The sequence below is a fragment of the Taudactylus pleione genome, unplaced genomic scaffold (assembly GCF_031769625.1).
Source record: "Taudactylus pleione unplaced genomic scaffold, aTauple2 ptg000762l, whole genome shotgun sequence".
In the NCBI taxonomy this organism is placed as follows: Eukaryota; Metazoa; Chordata; class Amphibia; order Anura; family Myobatrachidae; genus Taudactylus; species Taudactylus pleione.
Genome location: NW_028285164.1, coordinates 2,376,576 through 2,398,262, shown reverse-complemented (window position 1 = coordinate 2,398,262; position 21,687 = coordinate 2,376,576). Strand labels below are relative to the sequence as shown.

The window sequence follows — 21,687 nt, the reverse complement described above, 5'->3', positions numbered from 1 at the left end:
CATCCCCAACTACCTGCTCCCCTATATCTGCCTCATCTTCAACTGCCTGCTCCCCTATATCTACCTCATCCCCAACTACCTGCTCCCCTATATCTGCCTCGTCCCCAACTGCCTGCTCCCCTATATCTGCCTCATCCCCAATTGCCTGCTCCCCTATATCTGCCTCGTCCCCAACTGCCTGCTCCCCTATATCTGCCTCATCCCCAACTGCCTGCTCCCCTATATCTGCCTCATCCCCAACTGTCTGCTCCCCTATATCTGCCTCATCCCCAACTACCTGCTCCCCTATATCTGCCTCATCTTCAACTGCCTGCTCCCCTATATCTACCTCATCCCCAACTACCTGCTCCCCTATATCTGCCTCGTCCCCAACTGCCTGCTCCCCTATATCTGCCTCATCCCCAATTGCCTGCTCCCCTATATCTGCCTCATCCCCAACTGCCTGCTCCCCTATATCTGCCTCATCCCCAACTGTCTGCTCCCCTATATCTGCCTCATCCCCAACTGCCTGCTCCCCTATATCTGCCACATCCCCAACTCCCTCCTCCCCTATATCTGCCTCATCCCCAACTCCCTGCTCCCCTATATCTGCCTCATCCCCAACTGTCTGCTCCCCTTTATCTGCCTCATCCCACACTGCCTGCTCCCCTATATCTGCCTCATCCCCAACTGTCTGCACCCCTATATCTGCCTCATCCCCAACTCCCTCCTCCCCTATGTCTGCCTCATCCCCAACTGCCTGCTCCCCTATTTCTGCCACATCCCCAACTCCCTCCTCCCCTATATCTGCCTCATCCCCAACTCCCTGCTCCCCTATATCTGACTCATCACCAACTGCCTGCTCCCCTATATCTGCCTCATCCCCAACTGTCTGTTCCCCTATATCTGCCTCGTCCCCAACTGCCTGCTCCCCTATATCTGCCTCATCCCCAACTGCCTGCTTCCCTATATCTGCCTCGTCCCCAACTGCCTGCTCCCCTATATCTGCCTCGTCCCCAACTGCCTGCTCCCCTATATCTGCCTCATCCCCAACTGCCTGCTCCCCTATATCTGCCTCATCCTCAACTGCCTGCTCCCCTATATCTGCCCCATCGCCAACTGTCTGCTCCCCTATATATGCCTCTTCCCCAACTGTCTGCTCCCCTGTATCTGCCTCATCCCCAACTCCCTGCTCCCCTATATCTGCCTCATCCCCAACTGCCTGCTCCCCTATATATGCCACATCCCCAACTCCCTGCTCCCCTATATCTGCCTCATCTTCAACTGCCTGCTCCCCTATATATGCCACATCCCCAACTACCTGCTCCCCTATATCTGCCTCATCTTCAACTGCCTGCTCCCCTATATCTGCCTCATCCCCAACTACCTGCTCCCCTATATCTGCCTCATCTTCAACTGCCTGCTCCCCTATATCTACCTCATCCCCAACTACCTGCTCCCCTATATCTGCCTCATCCCCAACTGCCTGCTCCCCTATATCTGCCTCACCCCCAACTACCTGCAGCACACTATCCCCAAATTACCTACAGCACTTTATCCCCAAATGATTGCTGCATTATATCTGTCTCACTCCCAACTACCTGCAGAACTCATTCAGAGGCGTTCATAGGATGCAAGCGGTCGTTCTAAGGGTAATGGTCGCGATGGTCAAGACCATCGCGACCATCGGGGCTAACAACGAGAACCTAAGGTAGGCTCTCGTCAACCTTAAGCCCCAGGGAGCTTCCTGCTGTTAGCCGGGTCTCGCGTATGCGCATGACGGAGCCGGCACCGTCGTGCGAATGCGCACTGGAGCAACATCGACCCGGTTGCAAGCTCATAGAGCTAACGACCGGGTCTGAATAAGCTCTTCTATCCCTAACTGTCTGAAGCACTCTATATACCCTATCACCAATTATCTACCCTAAGTCAAGCTATCTACAATATCTACCTTAACACCAGCTATTTACCACACTCTACCTAACCTATCACCAACTATTTACCACAATCTATATACCCTAACTCCAACTATTTACCACACTCTATCTCCCCTAACTCCAACTATTTACCACACTCTATCTCCCCTAACTCCAATTATTTACCACACTCTATCTACCCTAACTCCAACTATTTACCACACTCTATCTACCCTATAACCAGCTATTTACCACAAGCTACCGACCCTATCACCAGCTATTTACCACACTCTATCTACACTAACTCCAAGTATTTACCACACTCTATCTACCCTAACTCCAACTATTACCACACTCTATCTACCCTAACTCCAACTATTTACCACACTCTATCTACCCTAACTCCAACTATTTACCACACTCAATCTACCCTAACTCCAACTATTTACCACACTCTATCTACCCTATTTCCAACTATTTACCACACTCTATCTACCCTATCACCAGCTATTTACCACACTCTATCTACCCTAACTCCAAGTATTTACCACACTCTATGTACCTAACTCCAACTATTTACAACACTCTATCTACCCTAACTCCAACTATTTACCACACTCAATCAACCCTAACTCCAACTATTTACCACACTCTATCTACCCTAATTCCAACTATTTACCACACTCTATCTACCCTATCACCAGCTATTTACCACACTCTATCTACCCTATCACCAGCTATTTACCACACTCTATCTACCCTATCACCAGCTATTTACCACACTCTGTCTACCCTAATTCCAACTATTTACCACACTCTATCTCCCCTAACTCCAACTATTTACCACACTCTATCTCCCCTAACTCCAATTATTTACCACACTCTATCTACCCTAACTCCAACTATTTACCACACTCTATCTACCCTATAACCAGCTATTTACCACAAGCTACCGACCCTATCACCAGCTATTTACCACACTCTATCTACACTAACTCCAAGTATTTACCACACTCTATCTACCCTAACTCCAACTATTTACCACACTCTATCTACCCTAACTCCAACTATTTACCACACTCTATCTACCCTAACTCCAACTATTTACCACACTCAATCTACCCTAACTCCAACTATTTACCACACTCTATCTACCCTATTTCCAACTATTTACCACACTCTATCTACCCTATCACCAGCTATTTACCACACTCTATCTACCCTAACTCCAAGTATTTACCACACTCTATGTACCTAACTCCAACTATTTACAACACTCAATCTACCCTAACTCCAACTATTTACCACACTCTATCTACCCTAGTTCCAACTATTTACCACACTCTATCTACCCTATCACCAGCTATTTACCACACTCTATCTACCCTATCACCAGCTATTTACCACACTCTGTCTACCCTAATTCCAACTATTTACCACACTCAATCTACCCTATCACCAGCTATTTACCACACTCTATCTACCCTAGTTCCAACTATTTACCACACTCTATCTACCCTATCACCAGCTATTTACCACACTCTATCTACCCTATCACCAGCTATTTACCACACTCTATCTACCCTATCACCAGCTATTTACCACACTCTATCTACCCTAACTCCAACTATTTACCACACTCTATCTACCCTAACTCCAACTATTTACCACACTCAATCTACCCTAACTCCAACTATTTACCACACTCTATCTACCCTATTTCCAACTATTTACCACACTCTATCTACCCTATCACCAGCTATTTACCACACTCTATCTACCCTAACGCCAAGTATTTACCACACTCTATGTACCTAACTCCAACTATTTACAACACTCAATCTACCCTAACTCCAACTATTTACCACACTCTATCTACCCTAGTTCCAACTATTTACCACACTCTATCTACCCTATCACCAGCTATTTACCACACTCTATCTACCCTATCACCAGCTATTTACCACACTCTATCTACCCTATCACCAGCTATTTACCACACTCTATCTACCCTATCACCAGCTATTTACCACACTCTGTCTACCCTAATTCCAACTATTTACCACACTCAATCTACCCTATCACCAGCTATTTACCACACTCTATCTACCCTAATTCCAACTATTTACCACACGCTACCGACCCTATCACCAGCTATTTACCGCACGCTACTGACCCTATCACCAGCTATTTGCCACACTCTTCTACCCTAATTCCAACTATTTACCACACGCTACCGACCCTATCACCAGCTATTTTTCACACTCTTTCTACCCTAACTCCAGCTATTTACCACACTCTATCTACCCTGTCACCAGCTATTTACCACACTCTATCTACCCTGTCACCAGCTATTTACCACACTCTATCTACCCTGTCACCAGCTATTTACCACACTCTATCTACCCTGTCTTCAGCTATTTACCACACTCTATCTACCCTGTCACCAGCTATTTACCACACTCTATCTACCCTGTCTTCAGCTATTTACCATACTCTATCTACCCTATCACCAGCTGTTTATAACACTCTATCTACCCTGTCATCAGCTATTTACCACACTCTACCCTAACTCCAGCTATTTACCACACTCTATCTATCCTATCATCAGCTATTTACCACACTCTACCCTAACTCCAGCTATTTACCACACTCTATCTACCCTAACTCCAGCTATCTACCACACTCTCTACCCTAACTCCAGCTATCTACCACACTCTCTACCCTAACTCCAACTATTTACCACACTCTCTACCCTAACTCCAGCTATCTACCACACACTATCTACCCTATCACCAACTATCTATTATACTCTACCTACCTTATCACCAACTATTATATTCTAACTATTCCACCACCAACTATCTATTTATACTCTATCTATCCAATCACCAATTATATATTATACTATCTCTACCCTATCTCCAACTACTTCTCCAACCATCTATTATACTCTATCCTATCTCCAACTATCTATTATACTCTATCTACCCTACTTCCAACCATCTATTATACTCTACCCTATTTCCAACTATCTATTATACTCTACCCTATCCCCAACTATCTATTATACTGTATCTACCCTATCTCCAACTATCTATTCTACTCTATCTACCATATTTGAAACTATCTATTATACTCTATCTACTCTAACACCAACTATCAATTATAGTCTATCTATCCTATCTCCAACTATCTATTATACTCTATCTACTCTATCTCCAACTATCTAATATACTCTATCTACCCTATCTCCAACTATCTATTATACTCTATCAACTCTATCTCCAACTATCTATTATACTCTATCAACTCTATCTCCAACTATCTATTATACTCTATCTACCCTATCACTAACTATCTATTCTGCTATATCTACGCTATCTCCAACTATCTATTATTCTCTATCTACTCTATCTCCAACTATCTATTATAGTCTAACTACCCTATCTCCAACTATCTATTATACTCTATCTACCCTATCTCCAACTATCTATTCTACTCTATCTACACTATCTCCAACTATCTATTATAGTCTTTCTACCCTATCTCCAACTATCTATTCTACTCTATCTACGCTATCTCCAACTATCTATTATTCTCTATCTACCCTATTTCCAACTATTATTCTCTATCTACCCTATTTCCAACTATCTATTATACTCTATCTACTCTATCTATTATACTCTATCTACGATATCTGCAACTATGTATTATACTCTATTCTACCCTTTCTCCAACTATCTATTATACAATATCTACCCTATCACCAACTTTCTTTTCTACTCCTAATATCTCCAACTATCTATTCTACTCTATCTGTCCTATCTCCAACTATCTATTATACTCTATCTATCCTATCTCCAACTATCTATTATACTGTATCTACCCTATCTCCAACTATCTATTCTACTCTATCTACCCTATTTCCAACTATCTATTATACTCTACCCTATCCCCAACTATCTATTATACTGTATCTACCATATTTAAAACTATCTATTATTCTCTATCTACTCTATCACCAACTATCTATTATAGTCTACCTACCCTATCTCCAACTATCTAATATACTCTATCTACCCTATCTCCAACTATCTATTATACTCTATCTACCCTATCACTAACTATCTATTCTACTATATCTACCCTATCACTAACTATCTATTTTGCTATATCTACGCTATCTCCAACTATCTATTATTCTCTATCTACTCTATCTCCAACTATCTATTATAGTCTAACTACCCTATCTCCAACTATCTATTATACTCTATCTACCCTATCACTATCTATTCTACTATATCTACCCTATCACTATCTATTCTGCTATATCTACGCTATCTCCAACTATCTATTATTCTCTATCTACCCTATCTCCAACTATCTATTATACTCTATCTACGCTATCTCCAACTATCTATTATAGTCTTTCTACCCTATCTCCAACTATCTATTATACTCTATCTACCCTATCTCCAACTATCTATTCTACTATATCTACCCTATCACTAACTATCTATTCTGCTATATCTACGCTATCTCCAACTATCTATTATTCTCTATCTACTCTATCTATTATACCAGTGATTTTCAACCTTTTCAACTCGAGGCACACTACACAAGATTTTAAAATTGCCAAGGCACACTATCCGGCTATGCAGTGTGCGTGACCAATGAAAAAACATAAACTTTGGCTCCCACATAAAAATATACACACGTATTGGCCTCCACAGGAAAAAAAAACACACTACATTGGCCTCACAGGAATAAAACACACTACAGTATTAGTGTGCTTAGCTGACTGCCGCGGCACACTTGACAACCGCTCACGGCTCACTAGTGTGCCACGGCACAGTGGTTGAAAAACGCTGTATTATACTCTATCTACGATATCTGCAACTATATATTATACTCTATTCTACCCTTTCTCCATCTATCTATTATACAATATCTACCCTATCACCAACTTTCTTTTCTACTCCTAATATCTACAACTATCTATTCTACTCTATTTGTCCTATCTCCAACTATCTATTACACTCTATATATCCTATCTCCAACTATCTATTATACTCTATCTATCCTATCTCCAACTATCTATTGTACAATATCTACCCTATAACTATCTACCACACTCTATCTACCCTATTACCAACTTTCTTTTCTACTCCTAATATCTACAACTATCTATTCTACTCTATCTGTCCTTTCTCCAACTATCTATTATAATCTATCTACCACACTCTATCTACCCTATGTCCAACTATCAACCACACTCTATCTACTGTATCACCAACTATTTACCACACTCTAACTAACCTTGCATCATCAGAGTTAGAGAGGGTCAGGCACACTATGTACTCCAGGGGTCTTCAACCTTTGGCCCTCCAGCTGCTGTGGAACTACACATCCCAGCATACCCTGCCAGCGTTTTGATATAACAGCATGCTAAAACAGTGGCAGAGCATCCTGGGATCTGTAGTTCCACAGCAGCTGGAGGGCCAAAGATTGAAGACCCCTGATGTACTCTATCAACTACTGGATCTACATTATCACAGTATCACACTATCTATCTAGTCAGCTACTTGCAACCTGCCTCATCCCTTACTACCTGTATATACCTTATTACCTACAATGTAATACTCTTTTTACCCTATAACCAACTTTCTAATATACTCTATCTACCTGCTCCAAACCTACTTGCAGTGCTTTATCTACCCAGTTACCAACTTTCTTCTTCTTTTTATCTATCTGAACCACAACTACTTTCTACATTCAATCTGCTTCATTTGAAAATAATTTGGTTGATTAGGTAGAATGGAATCAGGCAGACAGAATGCAAAGAGTTAGAATGGATCAGGCAGATAGAGTGCAGAGAGTTAGAATGGATCAGGCAGATAGAGTGCAGAGAGTTAGAATGGATCAGGCAGATAGAGTGCAGAGAGTTAGAATGGATCAGGCAGATAGAGTGCAGAGAGTTAGAATAGATCAGGCTGATAAAATACAGAAAGTTACAAAGGATCAGGCAGATAGAATGCAGAGAGTTAGAGAGGATCAGGCAGATAGAATGCAGAGAGTTAGAGAGGATCAGGCAGATGGAATACAGAAAATTAGAGAGGATCAGGCAGATGGAATGCATATAGAGAGAATCAGCAAATAGAATGCAGAGAGTTAGAGAGGATCAGGTAAATAGAATGCAGAGAATTAGAGCATTTCAGGCAGATAGAATACAGAAAATTAGAGAGGATCAGGCAGATAGAATGCAGAGAGTTAGAGAGGGTCAGGTAAATAGAATGCAGAGAATTAGAGAGGATCAGGCAGATAGAGTACAGAGAATTAGCGGGGATCAGACAGATAGAATGCAGAGAGTTAGAGAGGATCAGGCAGATAGAGTACAGAGAATTAGCGGGGATCAGACAGATAGAATGCAGAGAGTTAGAGAGGATTAGGCAGATAGAGTACAGAGTTAGTTAGGATCAGGCAGATAAAATGCATAGAGTTAGAGAGGATCAGACAGATAGAGTGCAAAGAGTTAGAGAGGATTAGGTAGATAGAATGCAGAGAGTTAGAGAGGATTAGGTAGATAGAATGCAGAGAATTAAAGAGGATCAGGCAGATAGAGTGCAGAGAGTTAGAGAGGATTAAGCAAATAGAATGCAGGGAGTTAGAGAGGATGAGCCAGATGGAACGCAGATAGTGGGGGTCATTCAGACCCGCTCGCGAGCGCAGGACGCTCGCAAGCAGGTCGATGTTACCCCAATGTGCATGCACATGATGGAGGGAGCTCCGTCGTGCGCATGCGCGAGACCCGGACAGCGACAGCCAAGCTGTCGCTCCGGGTCTCACACCAAAGGGGGCATGCTGTCGATGGTGACTGACAGCACGCCCCCTTTGGTGGGCATGCCGGGGGCGTGGCTGCCAGACAGAGGGGTTCCCATGGGGACGCCTACTGTCTGGGTCCGGCCCCACTGACATCACTAGTGATGTCAGTGGGAGTGATTTTGGCTCTGATAGAGCCATAATCACTCCAGGGCTTGCAGTCACCGAGTCCCTACTGCAGGGTCTCGTCGCAAGCCCGATGGTAACGATGGTCTTGACCATCGCGACCATCTTTTTGGCCGCTCGCATATGCTGTGGGTGGTCACCCACAGCTATGCGAGCAGCCAGGAGGCCGCTCCATTTTTAGGTAGGAGGGCACTGATTCAGAGCGAGCGCTCTGGTCAGAGCGTCCGGCTCTGAATCAGGCCCAGAGTGCAGAGAGTTAGAGAGGATCAGGCAGATAGAATGCAGAGTTAAAGAGGATCAGGCATATAGAGTGTAGAGAGTTAAAGAGGATCAGGCAGACAGAATGCAGAGAGTTAGAGAGGATGAGGCAGATGGAACGCAGATAGAGAGGAACGGGCAGATAGAATGCAGAGAGTTAGAGAGGATCAGGCAGATAGAATGCAAAGAGTTAGAGAGGATTAGGTAGATAGAATGCAGAGAGTTAGAGAGGATTAGGTAGATAGAATGCAGAGAGTTAGAGAGGATTAGGTAGATAGAATGCAGAGAGTTAGAGAAGATCGGGCAGATAGAATGCAGAGAGTTAAAGAGGATCAGGCAGATAGAATGCAGAGAGTTAGAGAGGATCAGACAGTTAGAATGCAGAGTTAAAGAGGATCAGGCAGATAGAATGCAAAGAGTTAGATAAGATCAGGCAGATAGAGCGCAGTATGTAGTCGGGAATTGCTGCAGACAGTTGTAGTCGCTTCCTTCTTCACAAGCATTCATACCATATGCTGGTCTTTAATCCACTGCTTTCCTTTTGGTTTTGGTGGAACAAGTTATTCATTTTTGTTTTTGCCATTTTATTATTGACCCTTTTGGTCTGTCTTCCTTTGCCGGCCTCCTGAATCTTCTCCCTAGTGCCTGCCATAAGCACCATTACTCAGTCATTCCGGTTCTCTCACTGTCTTGCTGCTGCTGTTGTTGTGCCCACAGATAAGCTGATGACAGTACGGCGAGGCGATAAGGTTCCCATCAGCATCCAGGAGCACATGGCCATTAATGTGTGCCCGGGACCCATCCGACCCATCCAGCAGATCTCTGACTACTTCCCCAGATACACACCATGGCCCGAGGGTGCCATATCGCCTACAGGACAGCCCCACAACCTCTCACCCTTGGACATACCACCGCAAGCATCAGAACCGGTGGACGACTCTGCAGACCTAGACAACTACGACTCTGATGATGGCAGTATGTACACCTATTAATAATCAATAATCAGATTGATAAATCAATCATGGAGTAGAACAATGCTGCAAGTATAGAGAACAGGACCTGGCAGTTCGATTTTATGGATCTGGGTGTTCTGGGTGTTATGAGACAAAGGACCTGATTCAGAGCCGTTCGCTATTTGTGGTCGTTCGTTCAAAAACAAGGGGTGGCTATTCAAATGATCCGTTCGCAAATTGCAGTCTGTTCCCACCTCTAAGTCTGAACGAGCGAGCAAAACATACGCTCGTTTATTTGATAAAAACGCCCCCTGGCCGCACGCACCATACGTCATGTCCGCTATTTATTAGATTAATCGAGTACATCGTACAGCGTATGAACTGCTCGCTATTCTTGTGGTTGGTGTTTTCAACCGCTATTTTGCGAGCAGTTCTGAGTTAAAAAAAACCAAGTGACATGGTCAATGACGCTGCTGTATTAATTATGCACTCCCTTAAAACGCCCGTTTTGACCTTTAAGCACGCCTGCGTTCGGATCTCCACTCCCCGTTTTCAAGCACCTTCCCCTGTTACCACCCACATACGCCTCATTCTGTCACTCAAAATAGCAGGCCCTCGCTATATTGCGTACCAACGATTTTCGGCCGCACTGACTGGTTCGCGCATGCGTACTAAAAACCGTACGCATGCGCAGATGTGCGAACATCGCTCGGAACGAGCGTACTGCCGCTAGCGAGTGGCTCTGAATGAGGGCCAAAGATTTGGGCTTATTCTCATTGCTTTGTTGTGCAGGGTACATTACAAAGCCTTGTATGATGGAAATTAGATAGTAACATGATATATTAAGGGGGAGATGTATCAATCCGTGGAGAGAGATAAAGAGGGGCAGTTGCCCCAGGCAACCAATCATCTTCTAATGGTCAGTTATCTAGCACAGTCTATGAAATGACAGCAGCTGATTAGTTGCTTTAGGTAACTTATCCACTTTATCTCTTTCCAAGTCTTGGTGCATCTCCCCCATAGTGTACTCCCATGACTGAGAGATGATTTCTTTCAAAAGTTCTTTGGTAATGGCATGCAAACTTTCCTGAACATTTCGGCAAAGGCATTGACTGGTTTACTGCACTTTCCATAACCATATCGGGGAGCAAGTGGGATGTGACTTTATGGTTAAACAGTAGATCTTATAAACTTTGTAGTCACCATCAGAGCCGGCTCCACGGGTCGGAGCACCCTGTGCCAGCCTTTGATAGTGCACCCCATTATCGCGTGCGGCTTAGCCGTGCGCGACCGATAATGGGGGCATGGCCTAATTACCATAGGTCACGCCCCTCTATGTGACGTTATTAGGAGGCGTGCCCACATGGCATGCCTCCAAATAACATCAGGCTGGGGGGAGCCTCACTAGTTGGGCTTCTCCCAGCCTCTCTCCCGTCACCGAATGGATGCTGCGCGCATGCACGCAGCATCCATTCAGACTCCGGTGTCCGGCACCGCCGCACAGCAGCAGCGGTGGGGTCCCCAACCTCCTGATTTGACCACTCATGGGCCACTTTGTCCTGCTGGAATCAAGATGTTGGGGAGGGGTGCACCCTCTATGGGTGGCGCCCGTGTTCGACCGCACTGGTTGAACATCCCTAGAGCCGGCCCTGCACACCGTATACATTAAGCTCACACCAAACTGTATTCAGGTAAAGTCATTACCACATATTGCAATATACATATGTCAAGCTGACCAACTGTGCCAAAGTCTTGCCGGTCGGGTCAGTCCCACACTGTCACTCAGATATGCAAGCGTGGCAATTGCTATGCATGACCTGTGCTGTCTGTACACAGGCTTTTAAAAACAAGACAGAGAGTGCGTGCGTCTTCTTGAGTATGTTTCAGTCTTTAAATGACAACTGTTTGTTAAGTAGCGGAGACTGAATATATTTTCTTTCTATCACGACTCTTAATGCTTTGTAGCACAGTGGCAGCAGTCATCTGTCTTTTCACAGTACGGAATTGCTACTTGATCTGTATCTTCCCTCTCATTTGCATACTGAAGCAAATGGCGTTTGGGGAGATAGTGGGCCTGATTCAGCAAGGAACGCACAGGAGAGAACACACATAGCCGGCCGATGGTTTAGCTCTGTGCATGCGTATACATCACACTGCGCGTGCGCGAACTAGCTATTGCGATGGGTACTGTGTGTGCTGAGGCAACACAGACCCAGAGAAAAGTGATTGACAGTGCCGTTTTGTGGGGGTGGATGGGCAAATGCAGGCGTGCCTGTGCATTTGGATAGCGTTTTAGGGGCGTGCATAATTAAGCTCTTGCAGCGACGGTTGTAGCCTGAGGTCTAGTTGCATGCAGGAAGCGGCACACATCCTGCATGGAGTCAGCTCAACCACTAATATGCTAATGTGTTCAATGGTTCTTGATGTTACCAATGTTTCCGCTGTCTTGCGCGGTATAACAGAATGCACGTTAAGGGAAGTGGGAGGTATTGTGTAGTGCTAGGCATGTGCTTATTCTGCGTGCGTATGCATTTATTAGCAGCGGACAGGAGCGTGTGCGTCAGCATCCGTGCGTTCCTTGCTGAGTCAGGCCCAGTGAAAGCAGCACTAGGCATGGCATAAAACTGACTTATATCAATCTACAAATGAGCCCCATAGCAGTATATATATATATATATATGTATACTGTATATTGGTAGCGTTGTCAGAAATCACAGAGAACCGGACCCGCTCATCTCTAATATATATATATATATATATATATATATATATATATATATTGTATATACAAATACATACAGCTAATGTTTACTTTTCAAGTTAGAACACAGCTGTGGGGGTACAGTGCAAATGTTACAGGAGCTTTGAACCATGTATTTCAGTTTTTGAAACCAAACCATGGCCCTGATTCAGAGCCGGACGCTCTGACCAGAGCGCTCGCTCTGAATCAGGGCCCACCTCCATTAAAATGGAGCGTCCTCCTGGACGCTCGTATAGCTGTGGGTCACCACCCACAGCATATGCGAGCGTCCAACAATATGGTCGCGATGGTCTTGACCATCGCGACCATCGGACTTGCGAGTGAAACCCTGTGCTCGGGTTTCACAACCGCAAGGCCAGGAGTGATTTTGGCTCTATCAGAGCCAAAATCACTCCCACTGACATCACTAGTGATGTCAGTGGGGCCGGCTTCAGATGGTAGGCGTTCCCATAGGAACGCCTCCGTCTGGCAGGCACGCCCCCGAAACGCCCACCAAAGGGGGCATGCTGTCAATCAACATCGACAGCACGCCCCCTTTGGTGCGAGACCCAGAGCGATGGAAAGTCCTTCGCTCGCCGGGTCTCGCGCATGCGCACGACGGAGCTCCCTCCGTCGTGCGCATGTGCAGTGGGAACCATCGACCCACTTGCGAGCGTACTGCCGCTCGCGAGTGGGTCTGAATGACCCCCCATGCGCAGACCTCAGGGACAGTCCTGGGAAATGCTGCAATTCTCATTGAATCAAATAATATTGACCCTGCCCCCTCCTTACAGACCCGCGATTCCCTGTATTATCTCCCCCAGGAAAATTGACAGGCCCAAACAGCGCCCCCTACCCTGCGGTGCCCTGTGCCATGGCACTGGTCGTACCATCCAAGTTACGGCCCTGTGTGTGTGTGAGTGTATGTGAGTGTGTGTGAGTGTGTGTATGTGAGTGTATGTGAGTGTGAGTGGTTGTGTGAGTGTATGTGAGTGTGTGTATGTGAGTGTATGTGAGTGTGTGAGTGGTTGTGTGAGTGTGTGGTTGTGTGAGTGTATGTGAGTGTATGTGTGTGTGTGTGTGTGGTTGTGTGAGTGTGTGGTTGTGTGAGTGTGTGTGTGATTACTAGAGCTGTTTTATTGAAATGTTACAGCACGATTGTATGCTGTGGGCCTGATTTAGGTTGGTTCGCAAGGGTGCGTTCGCACGCACCCCGCTTGCTGCTAATGATTGCAATCTAGTGGCAACCACAGCTCTCACGAAGACGCCCATCACTGTATAAAGCCGCCCCATGACATGCATCCGTAAGTCAGCGAAAACATCGGTAACATCGAGTAACATTGGAAACCATCCGCACAGTTGTGGTTGACCTGACCCTACCGCAGAAACTGCTAAACTTCCTGTCGCCATCTAGACCTCTGCCATGGACCTATATGCAATCACAGGGGCTTAATTATACACGCCCCTGTAATGGCGTTCAAACGCCCAGGCACGCCTGCGTTTCTCTGACCACCCCCCCGTCACCACCCTCAAACGGTCACTTCCTGTCAGTCACCATGTGAAGACTCTGCAGGCTCACTGCAATCGCTTCCCGATCGCAGAGGTCGGTTCCCGCAGGCGCACTGCGTCTTACACGCATGCGCAGAATGCAAACATCGGCTGCCTTGCGAACCAACCTGAGTCAGGCCCTTAGTTTACAATGTCTATACACGGCTAAGCGTCAATAATGTCACTGAGGGGTGTGTGGTGTGAACGGGAGTGAAGAGGTTAAACAAAGCGGACCCCAAAACAGATTGGAAGCTGTCGGTTTCCCAGTTGCCGCCTGTGTAAGTTCCTGCACATCCTCTCCCTGCTTCTCCCGCCTCCCCCTCCTCTGCCAGTCCCCTAATCAGACGCTTTGTGCCTGTAATTGTGGTGTCGTGTAGTCAGGCATGTGACTTCCCCTCGCATAATAGAGGAGTAAAATGAGTAACAGAAGTGATACATGTTCATCTACACAAGTCATATTCACACACTGTATGGTCTGCGCTGAGGAGTTACGTTATCATATATTCCATTATTGCTGTCCCTGGTCCCCTCTCCATCCGCCTCTGTCTGTGTCTATGACATCAAATATACACAGATGCCATTATTCCACCACAGTAATAAAGGTGAGCGTAGCACCTGACACAACTGCCCCCCCTCCCAAAGTTCCATGATCGGTGGATGTCTTCCTTTCTGGGCCTGATTCAGACCCGGTCGCAAGCGCTGAGCGCTCGCAACCGGGTCGATGGTGGCCCAGAGCGCATGCGCACAATGGAGCCGGCTCCGTCATGCGCGAGACCCGGATAGCGAGTCTCATACCAAAGGGGGCGTGCTGTCGATGTTGAGTGACAGCACGCCCCCTTTGGTGGGCGGGCCGGGGGAGTGGCTGCCCAAACGGAGGCGTTCCCATGTGAACGCCTCCATTTGGGGGCGGCCCCACTGACATCATGATGTCAGTGGGAGAGATTTCGGCTCTATTTGAGCTGAAATCTCTCTGGGGCTTGCGGCAACGAGACCCTACCACAAGGATTTCGTCGCAAGCCCATCGCGACCATCGCGACCATCTTCCTGGCCGCTCGCTATAGCTGTGGGTGGTCACCCACAGCTATGCGAGCGACCAGGAGGCCGTTCTAAAAAAGAATTGCCCGGCCCTGATTCAGAGCGAGCGCTCTGTCAGAGTGTCCGGCTCTGAATCAGGGCCACTGTACTGATAGAGGGCCTAATTCAGAGCCGCTCGTAAGTGGCCGCTCGTTCGCTCCGAGCTATGTTCGCACATCTGCGAATGCGTATGGGTCGTAATGCGCATGCGCCAACCAGTCAGTGCGGTCGGAAATCGAGCGCTCGCAAAATAGCGAGTGCCTGCTATTTTGAGTGACAGGAGGAGGCGTATGTGGGTGGTAACAGGGGAAGGTGCTTGAAAACGGAGAGTGGAGATCCGAACGCAGGCGTGCCAAACTTTCAAAACGGGCAATTTAAGGGTGCGCATAATTAACAAAGCAGCGTCATCGACCACGTCACTTGGTTGTTTCTTAGCCTGAACTGTTCACATGATTGCGGTAGGAAAATCCTACCACAAGCACTGCGAGCAGTTCAGACGCCTTTCGATGTACTCGATTAATCAAATAAATAGCGGAGATGACGTATGATGCGAGCGGCCAGGGGGCGTCTTTACAAAATAGCGAGCGCATGTTTCGTTCGCTCGCACAGACATAGAGGCGTCAACAGACCGAAAAGAGCAAGCGCTCAATTTAAATAGCCGGCCCCTTTTTCTGAACGAGCGAGCGCAAATAGCGTCCGGTTGTGAATCAGGACCAGAGAGACTGCTCTATCTGTCTCCCGCATCTCAATTTGCACAAACCCTCCCCCCAGCCCAACTTTTTCCTACTGCACAAATTCTCATCAGCTAATGGGAGCTGTCCCATCATCACTGGAATTACTTCTGTTGGCTGAGCCGGAAATATCCATGGTGGTAGGACTAGAAGTGGCACTACAGAGCCCAGATGCTATCAATGTATACCCCCTACTTCTTATTACATATATTATTATACATATGTTTCATTACGTTATACTGCATTCCCAGGACTGTTGTGAATACACTATGGTGCATTATCAGGTACATTATCACACATACACTATCAGTATTTACTATATATATTTATAAGGGGGCCTAGACCATTCATTGTCTTCAGACTATGGGCCTGATTGAGAGTTCTATGCAATTCTGATATTTATGTAGTTGAACGATTATCAGTAAACTGCGCATGCATCTGAGTTGACTTACGCATGCGTCAAGATACTTTACTATCGGTGGTCTCAGCGCCAGTGCGATGGACAGTCAGGGAGCGTTTGGGAGAAGTACCGGGAAGTTGCTGGCCGGCTTGCAAGGCCAGAAAACTGCGTCCGTAAACGCAGACCCTGGCCTTGCCACTCCCCCCCATAAATGCCTCTGCCTGCCAATCAGGAAGAGGCATACAGAGGCCTGCGTGCAATCTCACAGGACACGTTCTGCACTTCTGCAGAATGGGTCTTGCACACACGCAGATTCCCGATAATCGGGATCTGCGTTCAGCATTGCACGTACTGAATCAGGCACATGGAGCATATGGGATATAAAGATATGGCTATTGGAGGTCACTGGGGAGTTCCGTGCCCACCCGGGGTCTCAGAAATCCAGGGTGACTTGTAGTATCCACCATAAGGTGAACACCAATGCACTCGAGGATTAAAGATCGTGACCTCAGAACTCGCTATTTATACAGATATTACTTACAGAACCTTATACAGTATATCCATTGGCGTCACACGGAAATTGTGGCAGCTTCCTTTATGCAAAGAACACATTTGACTGCATCATCATCAGTTGGTTTCTACAGTGCTTGATAATACAATACTTTGTTATTTCCTGACAATCCTTCAGGAGATGTTCTCAATTCTTAAGGTCGAGCAGCCCTTAAGCGGAGAGCTGACATTTTACCTGAAGACAGGAGAACAACTTCCACAGCGCTGGTATCAAAGAAAAGAACTGGAATTTAAATACAGAAGCTATCGCCAACGTCACTCCCGACGGTCGGTCTGACCAAACTGTATGATAATATGTAAATGTCGCAGCTGCCGGGATTTGTATTGAGACGCCAGCCTGCAGCTTTGCAAATCCGACCAGCATCGGCCCCAGATCAATCGATTATTACAGATCTGAATAACCCCAAGGCTACTCACAATGGCTGCGTGGGGCTGAGACGCCAGAGACATTTTCACTGTTACCGGATCACAGCCGCAGTCTCCCACACGCCGCAAACATGGACGCGTTCTTTGCCGTCATTCCCCGTTACCTCCCACAAATGCTCCCTGCCTGTCAATCACAGTGCGAGTGAAAGGTCGCTGCTAGCGTCTGAGGTAATGAACCTTGACACATGCACAGTGCGACTTCGATGCATGCACAGTTTACCGATAATCTTTCAACGGCGAAAATATCGATATTGCGTACATCACTGCATCAGGCATGTGAGCACATTATACTGGGAGTCTGGATTGAATGATAATCTCCCCCACCGTGTGGGTGGGGTCATCTCTCTACTAGGGCGTTAGGGGTTAGGGTGCCCACATCTGCATCACGACCTGATTCTTTGGTGCTGCAAATCAGTTACCGACCCCATTATCTGGTACCAATGCTCTGTGTACTGGTAGCTTAGGGCTGATCTCCAATGGGATATAAGACCCGACTCTGAGTCAGACGCAGTTGCGGCCGTCCTTGCGTTCTTTGCCTCCGTCGAGTCTGCGACTTTATGCTAATGCCCCTGCAAAGCCCCTCCCTGGTGTACATCTATGGGTCTGAATGTGCAAGGACTGAGACGCCCACTGTCAGGGTCCGTAGAGCTTTGGTGCGTCTTTAGATGCTGCCATCGTCCGCACCCGCCAAACTTGCACAAGCTCCATGACATCGGCAGTGTATCTGTCTAATAGCCTCCTGTGTGAGCGGCTCCACCTCTCTGTACGCAGCCGATTTCAGCGTCATCCCTGTGACACTCCCATAAGACGCAACATCTCTGTGCTTCTTTTTAGCCACGCCCGTTTCCTCCCTGTCACCGTCCAGGAACGCACCATATATTTCGTCCACCGTGCACCCAAATTTGTTCTGCAACTCTGTACGACCAATATCAAGATGCATATGCATACTTACCTGCTCCACCGGAAGTTGCGAGAGGCTCCTGAATTTTCAGGTAGCCCCCCCCCCTTCCCGGCACCCCCGGATCTTCCACAACCCGCCCACTTCCTACTCAAGTGGACAGGATGGGTAGATAATTGCCAGGAATCATGGCTCCGTATGACGGGGGCGGGGATAAATCATGTAAAATTGCATCATTTAGCCACACCCCCTCTACGCGGTCCAGCAAATCGTGGCAGTTTACCATAACGGGGGAAGGGCCTAAAGACTTAGCAGCCCGGCCCCGCCCCCTGAAGTGGTCATCTCTGTCTCCTCTCCATGCTTCTCCTTCAGAGGAGATATAAAAAGTCGAGAAGTGTGTTCATACGTGTAACTCAGACACACGCGCAGATGAAAAACATTGCTCCATGCCCATGACATCGCCGTTACGTCCAATCAGGCTGATGTAGTGATAATATAACTTAGGGCTTGATTCGGAGTCACACAGAATGTGGTCCCAATTGCCGATACCTATGGTGATTAGAAATGGTTATCTGCCGCTCAGTAACGTCCATTCAGCTGTCGGCGAGAACGCACTGAGATGACATAGAATTGGTTGTAGCGGCTCTGAATTGGGTAGGCCGATTGCGGCACAGGGGCCATTTGCTGTACATCGTACAAGCCGCGTCTCATAGACGGCACATGCGAGAGTATTTCAGACACTCAAGTTCATATCTTGGTGATTAAAAAAAGAAATATGTCTAAAAAGTGTTTGTGAGTGCGATTGTGCGAGAACACGCGGCGTGGGCGTGGGCGGGGTATTTCTGGGTTTATTTAGGAAATCATGTTGAACTCGCGAAAAGTCTGGTGGTGTCTGAATTTCACAGAATTAGGTAACACTTAGAAAATAATGAAGAACAGGAAATTCTGCTGGAACATTCTCTGCTCTCCATACACGCAGCAAATGGCTAGGAGTACATAGATGTCTTATACACAAAGGGCCTGATTTACAGATGCGGAACCCAATAGTTTTGTAAAAATTGGTTGGAGTCCAAGTGCGTGCGTCTTCTGCCTATATCCTGAGATGGGCGTATACTTGCATCCACTTGCACTTGGTGATGGAGAATCAGCTGTGTTCGCATATATGTCCTGTACAGTAAAGTGCGTCTGATTTGGACATACACGTATCTGTAGCGTATTCATATCTTAGTGACACCAGTGTATGGCTGTATTTCAGATGTCGCAAACGTCTTCATTTTTACATATAACTCTGAATGGAATTGGTAGTATAAACTAACCTAACCTAACCCCCTAACCCTAACCCTCCTTAGGGGTGCCTAACCCTAACCTCCCCCCCAAGTGCCTAACCCTAATCCCCCCTCTAAGTGCCTAACCCTAACCCCCCCTTTCCCGCTGCCTAAACCTAAGTCCCCTGGGGGAGTGCCTAACCCTAAGTCCCCCCCGGGTGCCTTAAACCTAACCCTCCCCCCCGAGGCTGTCCGGTCGCGGCGCCCGGCATCCCTTCGATCGGGATGCCGGGCGCTGGTCTCCCAGCGTCGGGGAAATGACAGGCGTCTAGAATTAGACGCCAGTCATTTATCCCACGCCGGGATAAAGCAGTTGGGAAGCCGGCTGTCGGGATTAAGTCAGCTGGCTTCCCGACTGCGTACCCTCTGGGGATCAGCCAAACAATATATACATTATGCAAAGTGCGAGATGTATTAATGATCGCAATTGCCGCTAGTATGCAGTATCCTCATTCCGCGATGCACAGCTGTCCTGGGGATGGATTGAATTCCGGGTTCCCGGGGTTGAAATAAACATGAATGGCGTTCAGCCTACACATGCGCAATAGACCATATTTGACGAAAAGACTTTTTGAGGAAAAGCCTCTGTAAAATGTGCAGCTTTTTGAGGATTTAGGGCATCTATATACTTCCCCATATGTAAGAAGGTTGTCTTCATCAGATATCGGAGCTATCTGCCGCAGTCCCCCGGCACAGCAGGCCCCATAGGATTCTACAGGGCTGTGATGAGTCCGCAGTCATCAAGCTTGGAAAAAGTTTAACTTCCGGAGCTTGTGCCCACTAGCCAACGCCATCAATAGATGGCGTTGGGCTTCTTCTGCAACAAATCTCAGAGAGGGATCAGAATCATCTCTCTCTCTGTTATAGGTGTCTCGTGCGTGGGCAGGCCAATAGCCACTCGTGGGCATGTGAACCTTTGGGTGAGAAGCCCGGATGAGTAGATGGACAGGATGATTATAAAACTGGAATATTGGGCAAAAGCTGGAGGGAGGCGATAGGAATATCTGTAATATTCTGTAGCGCCATCTACAGCTATGGAAAGGATATTTCTAGTAACTCGTCTACTTCCAATACAGACACAGTAATTATACTGTATGCTCTATAAGTGTTACAGATGTTTATATAAATAGAGATTGTGCATAGTGACGCTACATATGGGACTTGGCGCCAGTGTTATTAATAGGATGGAAAAAGATGGGCGATAAAAGAGCCATGACTGTATTCTTACCCGCAGTTGAGGTTTGCTGGCAAACATCTGAATAATAGGAATCATTAAGCTAAGGGCCTAGAATGTGAGTAATTCTTCATTAAGTGTTAATTAAAGTATTTCTATGAAATAAAATATACTACTGTGTAATGCATGATATGTGATTTGTGAGGGGCAGATACTACACTGTTGTCATAATTAAACTTCACACTGCACAGACATCTACAGACGGGTCCACAAACACCGATGCTCAAATCACACCAAATAGCCCTGTTTGGCGCAGTATGAAAAATGCGACCAAGCTGCGCCATGCATAATTTATGCTCAATATTTTACTCAACGTGCTGTTTGTGACGGCTATTGCGATAATAGCACAAGGTGCGCCTACCCTGTACACTCGCAGGAGTTGCATGCTATAACTGTGCGCAAAGAGGCTAATCTGAGAAAAAAAGGCAAGAGACTGGGGCCTCATTCAGGGTAGTACGCACGCCCGATGGTTGGCGTACTACTCTGGTGATAGAAGATTGGCGCATGATCTGTGCTTTTCATGCACCAGTCTTCTACTGCGAGCTCTCTCATGCTCCCCCAGGCTTCATCCATTTGGGGGCGGGAAGTTGTCGAGGCCGGCCTCCACTCCTGAAAACCAGGTCATGT

General features: G+C 46.7%; 1 protein-coding gene across 1 annotated transcript in view; it reads left to right on the top strand.

Moving 5' to 3' along the window:
- Nucleotides 1-21,687, top strand: part of DOC2A (double C2 domain alpha) — a 134,905-nt gene that overhangs the window by 15,926 nt on the left and 97,292 nt on the right. The window contains exon 2 of the mRNA XM_088457475.1: nt 9,879-10,136. Coding sequence (XP_088313601.1) covers nt 9,887-10,136 — 250 coding nt within the window. The 5' untranslated portion in view covers nt 9,879-9,886. The remainder of the gene's footprint in view (nt 1-9,878; nt 10,137-21,687) is intronic.